Genomic DNA, 9276 nt, shown 5'->3' on the forward strand with positions numbered 1-9276 from the left:
TGCTGGAGCCTGTCAGTATGATATCATCAACGTACAATAATAGATATGCAAGATCACCATTATGAGCGTATACAAACAAGGAAGCATCTGACTTAATTGTTACAAAGCCCAGGCTGATAAGTGATTTGCTGAACCTAGCATTCCAGGCACGTGGCGCCTGCTTAAGGCCGTACAAAGCCTTCTCCAACTTACAGACATGATGCAGAAATTGCTTGTCAACAAAGCCAGGGGGCTGATGCATGTAGATGTCCTCGGTGATTGTTCCATGTAGGAAAGCGTTTTGTACGTCGAGCTGGCGTATGTTCCAGCCATGATTGAGAGCAATATCAAGCACCGATCTTATAGTAGCCGGTTTGACGACGGGACTAAACTTTTCGTCATAATGGGTCCCTCTTCTTGTGTTTTCCCATTTGCTACGAGACGCGACTTGTGTCGTTTAAGGACTCCATCTGCATTCTATTTGTGCTTGTACAGCCACATAGAGTTAATAATATTTGCATTCATTGGTCGTGGTACTAACCTCCATGTCTTATTTCTAATTTGCGCATCGTACTCTTCAGTCATTGACGGATTCCAATTTGGATCGAGAAGAGCTTTTTGATGTGTAGTGGGAAGGCGAGAAGCCGAAGAAGTGAATAGAGTAAAAATCTTCTTAGGCTTTACAATCCCTGCTTGTCCTCTTGTTCGTCATCTGAGTTGTTGGTTGAGGAACGACAGTATGAGGAGCAGGGGAAGGAGCAGTGTTTGGCTGAGTAGCTTGTGTTTGGGCTGGTGCCGATGAACCAACATTGTTGTTCATGGCGGGAAGAATGGATGAGTTGATGAGGATCGATTTGAATAGTTGAGATGGCTGATCCGTGCAGTCCAAGAAAGTGTAAGGGGACGCATGATTAGATTGCCTCTCAGCTGCTGGAAATGTTGACTCATCGAAAATCACATGTCGTGATAAGATAATACGATTTGTCTTGAGGTCCAAGCAACGATAACCCCTATGGCTTGTTGGGTAGCCAAGGAAGAGGCACCGAGTGGATCAAGCCGAAAGTTTGTGGGCGTTTGAGTGGTTGATATTGGGGAAGCATAAACAGCCAAAAACACGAAGATTAGAGTAAGTTGGTGTTTTACCATACAGACGAGAGTGAGGTGTACTTCGGCCAATAGCAAAGGAAGGTAAAATGTTAAGAATGTGGACCGCAACGTGAAGAGCCTCTGCCCAATAAGATGGCGAGAGTTGAGCTTAAAAAAGAAGGGCACGACTAGCATTGTTGACGGTCCATATCATCCTTTCAGATTTCCCATTTTGTTGGGAGGTGTGTGGACAAGAGAATCTGAAAGATATCCCATTATCAGAAAAGTGTTTAAGAAACTGACCATTGTTGTACTCACCCCCATTGTCACATTGTAAGGATTTTATTGTGACCCCAAATTGTGTTTTGACGAAAGCAGAGAAGTGTATGAATTTTGAAAACACCTCGCCCTTGCGCCTGAGAGGATAAACCCACAAATGATGAGTGAAATCATCTAAAAACAGAACATAATATTTGTATCCACTCAAACTTTGTATAGGAGAAGTCCACAAATCGGAATGGACAATTTTGAAAGGCATGAGAGTTGTATTATTTGATTTTGAAAAAGGAAAATTGAGATGTTTTCCCAATTGACAAGCATTACAGAATTGTAAGCTGTCTTTATTACATGAAAAACCTGAAGAAGACATGATAGATTTTAAAGAATCAGGGTTTGCGTGAGCTAGACGTTTGTGCCATAGAGTCAGAGATTTCGTAACAAGAGCAGTGTGTTGTTGCGGTTTGAGACTCGCCAGAACAGAGTAAAGTCGCCTGAGCTATCACTGCAGAGAATGGTTTTCCGAGACTGAAGGTCCTTCACAGAGAAACCAAATGGATCAAACTCAATCGAACACCAATTGTCCTTAGTGAAACGACGGACAGATATGAGATTTTTAACAATGTCAGGAGTGATAAGAACATTGTTTAGATTTAAAGTGCGAGTGTTTGAGGAAAGAAAGGCTTTACCAGAAGAGTTTATTGGAATAGATGATCCGTTTCCAACAACAACTGAATTTCCGATGTTCAATTTAGTAACAGAGTGGAGGTTACCTGAGGAAGAATCCAGGTGAGAGGTAGCGCCAAAGTCCATATACCAGTTGGGGGATTGTTCAGTTAGCGTCATTGTATTGAACGCTTCCTGAAAGTCACGCGGCTGCATGTAGTTTGCGTCTGCCATGTTCGCTTCATGTTGTGTTGGGCGCGGAGAGTACGGGCGCTGAGGGAACGAGGCCCATGGTGGAGGAGGCCCTTGTTGCCATGCATTGTAAGGACTGTTCCAGTATTGTTGCGGCATGTTCCAGTTTGAATTTTGGGATCATTGATTATAGTTGTAGCGTCCCCGTCCTCGACCGCCTCTGCGATTGCCGCGGTTGTTGTGTTGCTGTCTTTGGTTGATGTCCGCTGATTTGTTGTGAGGAACCGTTGCAACGAGGGCTGATGAAGATGAAGCAGCGTTGGAGTGAGAAGAAGACCCCTTGATTGGCTTTTTGAGGCGTGTTTCCTCCAGCTCTAGCATATTGCGAGATTCTTCAAATGTCGGAAATGGCTTTTGATGTTTTATCACATTTATTATGTGATCAAACTCCTCATTAAGTCCACTGAGCATGTACATAACGAGAATTTTGTCACTGACAGGAGCCTTAACATTCTCCAACAGGTCAGCAATGGATATGAGACTCTGTGAGTACTCATGGATTGATTGATCTCCAATTTCTTTGGTTCGAAGATCATTGTCGAGCTGGATCACCCGAGATTCCTTGTTGTTTCTGAACTGGTTCTCTCTCCGGAGCCATATGTCTCTTGCTGAACCACCAGTTTTGAAAGAAGACTTGAAGAGTGGCGGGGCAAGCGTACCGTAGATCCAAAGCTTGACTAAGCCGTTACGCTTCTTCCAGGCGAGATCATCGTCGTCGGTCGGTACGGAGGTTCCATCGACGTGTCCTAGAAGATCAAAGGTTAAGCAGTGGGTGAGGAAGAGCTCTCTCCACGCGTCATAGTTGAACACGTCGAGATCCAACACCAAAGGTATACGGTGTTTGATGTTCGTCACTCCGAAGGCTCTCTCAATGTTTGCCATGGTGACAACTTGTAGAAGAGACTCGGTAGATAACAAAACAGAATAGAAAAGAAATTTTTTAAGAAGAGCTAAGCTCTGATACCATGAAAGATGTCAATTGACTTGCTTGGTTTATTCATTGATGTTACGTTTACATATAAAGGGAAGGTAGTTACAAGTCAGTATGATCTTCCTTGATTACATGATATTTACAAAATGGAATAAGAATTTCTGAGTATATTCTTTCAGGAAAGGGTCTGTTCTGTCTGGATGATGGTGATAATTTTGGGATAGTGAGGGCGGCCAGTGGGCAAGCCTTGAACTCACTAGGTCTCATGTCGAATATCCCAGTGCAGATCCAGGGAAAGGTCTTCCCTGTGAATCTGGTATGTGTCCACCTAAAGAATCAAGAAGTGATCTTAGGTATGGATTGTTTGGGAAAGTATCGAGCCACTCTCGATTGCCATAAGGGTCGTGTGCAATTGGAGAATGGACTTCACCCGGTAGAGTACCAAGTTCTGTGTCAGGCTCAAGAGAAAGTAGTGGTTTCAGCAGTTCGAGCGATTCAGATGCCGGAACAGGGTTGTCAGTCATTCTTGGTTACAATTACAACTACAGAGCCTGACAGTTCTGGTTTTCTGTTAGACCCACGCGAGGATTCGTTGGTGTCCGAGTTCCAGGATGTGTTTCAGGCGCTACAGGGTGTCCCCCTGGATAGGTCCGATCCCTTTCTGATTGAACTGGAACCAGGGACAGCTCTGCCGTCCAAGAGTCCGTATCGAATGGCTCCGGCCGAGATGGCCGAGCTAAAGAAGTAATTGGAAGAATTGCTTGACAAGGGGTTAAAACGGCCAAGTAACTCCCCTTGGGGTGCACCGGTCCTCGTTGTGAAATAGAAGGATGGTAGCATGCGTCTGTGCATCGACTATCGAGGGTTGAACAGGGTAACTGTGAAGAACAAATACCTGTTACCCAGGATAGACGAGCTGTTGGATCTGCTGAAAGGAGCTAGGTGGTTTTCTAAAATCGATTTGGCCTCAGGATATCATCAGATTCCTATAGAGCCAAACGACATTAGGAAGACAGCATTAAGGACCAGGTACGGCCATTACGAGTTCGTAGTGATGCCGTTCGGTCTGACCAATGCACCTGCTGCATTCATGAAAATGATGAACAGTGTGTTCCGGGACTTCTTGGATGAATCAGTGATCATCTTCATTGATGATATCCTGATCTATTCCAAGGACGATAAATCTCATCGGAAACATTTGAGAGCCGTGCTGGAAGGATTACGAGAGCACAAACTCTTTGCTAAACTCAGCAAGTGCAGTTTTTGGCAAAAGAGTGTTGGGTTCCTCGGACATATTGTTTCTGACCAGGGCGTCTCAGTGGATCCAGAGAAGATCAGGGCAATCAAGGATTGGCCCCGACCAAGCAGTGCCACGGAAGTTAGAAGCTTCCTAGGGCTGGCAGGTTACTATAGAAAGTTTGTGAAGGGATTCACAAGCTTGGCTCAGCCGATGACACGGTTGACTGGGAAGGACGTTAAGTTCACATGGTCCGAAGAGTGTACGAGATGTTTCTACGCACTTAAGGCTATGCTGACTAGCGCACCCATCCTGGTTCTTCCGGAGGCAGACCAACCTTATGTGGTCTACATGGATGCGTCCATCACTGGACTCGGTTGCGTGTTAACTCAACAGGGGAAGGTCATTTCTTACGGGTCAAGGCAGCTGTAGAACCATGAGGGAAACTACCCCACCCATGATCTTGAAATGGCTGCGGTAGTATTCGCCTTAAAGATTTGGCGATCATATTTATATGGGGCTATAGTCCAGATACTTACAGACCATAAAAGTCTGAAGTATATATTCACCCAGCATGAGTTGAACTTAAGGCAGAGGAGGTGGATGGATTTCGTGGCCGACTACGACCTAGACATCACTTACTATCCGGGTAAGGCTAACCTTGTGGCCGACGCCTTGAGCCGGAAGCGAGAAGATGTTGCGGCCGGTAGCAGAACGGACGAGCCAGATGAGGCGGGACGTTTCGTCCGTTTAAATGCTTTGAACAGGACGGACGAACCACGGGGTTTAGAGGCAGTGAATAAGGCTGACCTGCTTGCCCGGATCCGATCGGCCCGAGATCAGGACGAGAACCTGAAGATGGTTGCTCGGAACGGCCTGACTGAGTATCAAATCGCCAAGGACGGTATGATCTTAGTTCATGGTCGGATCAGCGTACCCAATGATAGGAGTTTAAAGGATGAGATCCTTAGAGAAGCTCACAAGTTTGGAGTGACCAAGATGTATCATAATCTCAGACAGTACTATCATTGGATACGGACGAAGGTCAATGTGGCCGAATGGCTGGCCAAGTGTCCTACTTGTCAACTTGTCAAGGCCGAACAACAAGTTCTGAGTTGACTTCTTCAGAGCCTACCTATTCCGGAATGGAAGTGGGATCACATCACGATGGACTTCGTGACAGGTTTTCCCACGACCAGGAATAGGAATGATGCTGTCTGGATAATAGTGGATCGACTGACCAAGTCTGCCCACTTCCTGGCCATCAAAAAGACTGATGGAGTCGACCGGATTGTGAGTAAGTACATTGACGAGATTGTGAGGCTACACGGAGAACCCTCAAGTATAGTTTCGGATAGAGATTCGAGGTTCACTGCTCACTTCTGTCAAGCTTTCCAGAAAGCTTTAGGAACGAGAGTGAACATTAGTACGGCTTATCATCCCCAAACGGATGGGCAGTCGGAAAGAACTATACGGACGCTGGAGGATATGCTTCGATCATGTGTCCTCGATTGGGGCGATTCCTTGGAATGACATTTGCCGTTAGTGGAGTTCGCCTACAATAACAGTTTCCACTCAAGTATAGGCATGTCGCCATATGAAGCTTTGTATGGACAACCATGCAGGACGCCGTTATGCTGGACCCAAGTGGGGGAGCACAGCATGATAGGCCCCGAAATTGTGGAGGAAACCACGGAGAAGATCAAGTCCGTGCGGGACAAGATGAGGGCCGGACAGGACAGATAAAAACATTACACTGACAAACAAAGGAAAGAACTGGAGTTTGCAGTGGGTGATATGGTCTATCTCAAAATGATTACCTTTAAAGGTAGAGTGCAAATTTCTGGTAGAAGGAAATTAGATCCAAGATACCTAGGTCCGTTCAGAGTCATAGAACGAGTGGGTAGTGTGGCATATAAGTTGGACTTACCATCCGAGATGGAAGCCTTCCATAATGTATTCCATGTCTCCCAACTCCGGAAGTGCTTGACGGATCAGGACGTCTTAATACCAGAAATACCATCTGATCTAGGTACGAATCTAACTTTGGAAACAAGGCCGGTTCAGATCGTAGATAGGATGGAAAAGCAATGAGAAAGAAAAAAATCCAGATGGCAAGGTCATTTGGGATTGTAATGGTCGAGAAGAGACCACTTGGGAGACGGAGGCCAGGATGAAGGCCGAGTTTCAGAAATGGTTTGACCAGTTTGTGTTGGATGAAACACATGACTCGGATTCGAGGAGGAATCCATTGCTAGTAGGGAAGACTTGTAACATCCCGGATCCTGAATAGGATAATTGGGACGGCCATGGTTCGAGGAAACACACTAGTCAGTCATAGGACATCAAGACAAACGTTCCATGGCCAGATAAGAAGGTTAAGGACGTAAGGAAACCTAGACTTAACCTCACACAAGTCGAGAGTCAGCTAGGACGAGTAAGATCGTAGCTGGACGGATGGAACAGGTTTCTCGACCAGCTCAACGGAGTTAGGTTAACCTCACTCCAACTCGGCCACTACTAAGTCAGCTCCAATAGCTGAAATACTAGCTCACTCAGCTGAGGCAGCTGGGAGTCAGCTCATCTCAGCTTGACCAACTGTTCGGGTTTCGGTCCGATGGTCCGGATCGGGCCGGTGGCGGGCCATGGGGGTCCGCCATGAGGCCATGGACCGTTGGGGCTTCGGGACTGTGACACCCTCGATCGTAGATAACCGGAAATGACAAGGTCGATGTTCCCAGATGGTCGACCCGAGGTTCTCGAAATAAATCCGATCGCCTTAGACCAACAACCAAAGAACACAGACGCTCCTATCGGATATTACTCTAGGCTTTTCAACCCGATAAAGCAATATTCGATAGTTAGTTCGTCCCGGACAAGGACTAATATCATATGAGAACTCGTGATTTATAAACATCTTTGATACATTATTTATTAACTTTAAACATCTTACAAAGTGTTATAGTTTTATCCTATGGCCTATTGCCCAACAACGTTTTAAGTAAATATACATCAAAAGGTACGTTGCAAGGACAACAAAATACTACCGCTGGTTGGCCGTTCCTTCCGTCCAAAAAGTAAAGTGTCTCCCGCCTCAGGTTTACCTGCACACATAAATGAGTCATGAGCAACTATTTTACTCAGTGAATCTAGAATCACAACACAATCAATAACAATCAAGCAATTATCAATGCATATACATGATCATGCAAGTACTAGTACTATACTTTAATATCGATCATCATTGTGACTTCTTATTTTAAACATCACTTCCACAACACCCGCCCGTTACCATACTCATATAACACAATATATATACTAGACCCGAGAAACCACTAAGGCTAACCGACACTAGTGAGTTAGCATCACCATCATTGTCAAATGTCCGGTATGAACAATCCGACACTGCATCGTCATGCAGTACACGGTCTCCAGGGAGCTACCCAATCATCGTGTCTTCATGACCTTGTTCCATTCGCAGGACCAAGTCACGGTAATGTGGGGGCTTTAGGGATAGTGAATATAACAAGACTTCACATGATTTTACTTCCATAATTATTCCAAAATTAATCCATAATTAATCCTTAATTCATCATAATTAACTCTTAATTAATCCTAGATTAATCCTTAATTAATCTCATATTAATTTTTAATTAATCCAAGATTAGTACTTAATTAATCATGATTACTCCTTAATTAATCTCAAATTAATTCTCAATTAAACAAAGATTAATTCTTAATTAAACTAAGATTAATCCTTAATCAAAACCATGATTATTTCATAGTTAAGATTAGTACTTGAGAACAAGTACTCAGATTAGGATTAACCTCACTTTAACACTATTCTTTAAGTGTAAGTGTTTACCATGAGTAAACACAATATCATTCTTAAATATTCAGACATTTTACTAACTTAATCAAGGACTCATTCATGATCTATCTCAACATCTATCTAGACTCACCTAAAGATTAGTCTTGAAACTGGCTTGGACAAGACTTGAGTTCCACTTGAACAAGGATGATTGAACAGGACTGGATACTTCAAGCTTTACTCTACCTCTGACCTGAAACAGAGTGGTATGATCACAAGATCAGTTCGGTTCATGCCTTAACACCTTAGATCAGATCAGTTCAAGCTTGGTTCTTCTCAGACTATACAAGTTCAGGACAAGATCAGACTGAGTTCAAATCGGTTTACTCAAAGCTAGATCAAAATATCATAGGTGGTGGTTCTAAGAGGTTGATTCAAACCGAAATTAACAAGAACTGAACTGTATCAGAACTTATAGAACTGATCCGACCAAGACCTAAACTAAACATCAACTGTTCTGATCAGATACTGACTGAGGCAAGGAGACCAAATCTTACCAAGATGAACCAAAGGACTAGATGGCCTCAGCTGATCCTCTTCTCCAAGGTAAGCTTGTGGCTGGACTGATCAAAGAGAAAGATCAAGGTCTGATCATGATCTGAACTCAACTAGGTCTAGGGTTTTATTTAAGAATATCACCTTCTGATCTTTCCCAGGTAAGAAACTGAGCTAAGGTTGAAGATTAGGTCACCACCAATTTTTTCTTAATTTATTTTCTTGATTTTTCTCACTGATTTTTCTGTTCTTCTTTCTCTCTTTCTCTCTGAAATTCTCGAGGTTTTTCTGTAGGTTTCAGAACGTGGGAAGCAGCTGGAGGAGGGTTAAATACAAGCTGTGGTTGCTTCACCTGAGGGTTTAGCTCATAACAAAGCTTGGCTGAGAGCAGACAGCTGGCAACCTGTTTCATCATCTACACCATACTGTCCTTTCCCTCCCATGAAGTAGTTTCCAGCCAATCATAAATAATTAAAGGAGGAA

The 9276-nt window shown here is 44.0% G+C and overlaps 1 protein-coding gene across 1 annotated transcript; it reads right to left on the reverse strand.

The window, feature by feature from the left end:
* Positions 1 to 2379: 2379 nt before the first annotated feature.
* LOC103849267 lies at positions 2380 to 3141 on the reverse strand. Its single transcript, XM_009126075.2, has one exon. It carries the CDS (start codon positions 3139 to 3141, stop codon positions 2380 to 2382), a length of 762 nt encoding a protein of 253 aa, XP_009124323.2.
* Positions 3142 to 9276: the final 6135 nt, after the last annotated feature.

The sequence above is a fragment of the Brassica rapa genome, unplaced genomic scaffold, assembly GCF_000309985.2.
Source record: "Brassica rapa cultivar Chiifu-401-42 unplaced genomic scaffold, CAAS_Brap_v3.01 Scaffold0622, whole genome shotgun sequence".
Taxonomy (NCBI): domain Eukaryota; kingdom Viridiplantae; phylum Streptophyta; class Magnoliopsida; order Brassicales; family Brassicaceae; genus Brassica; species Brassica rapa.

Coding starts and splice junctions, on each gene's coding strand:
- LOC103849267 (XM_009126075.2), bottom strand. CDS start 3,141: ATGGCAAACATTGAGAGAGCCTTCGGAGTGACGAACATCAAACACCGT.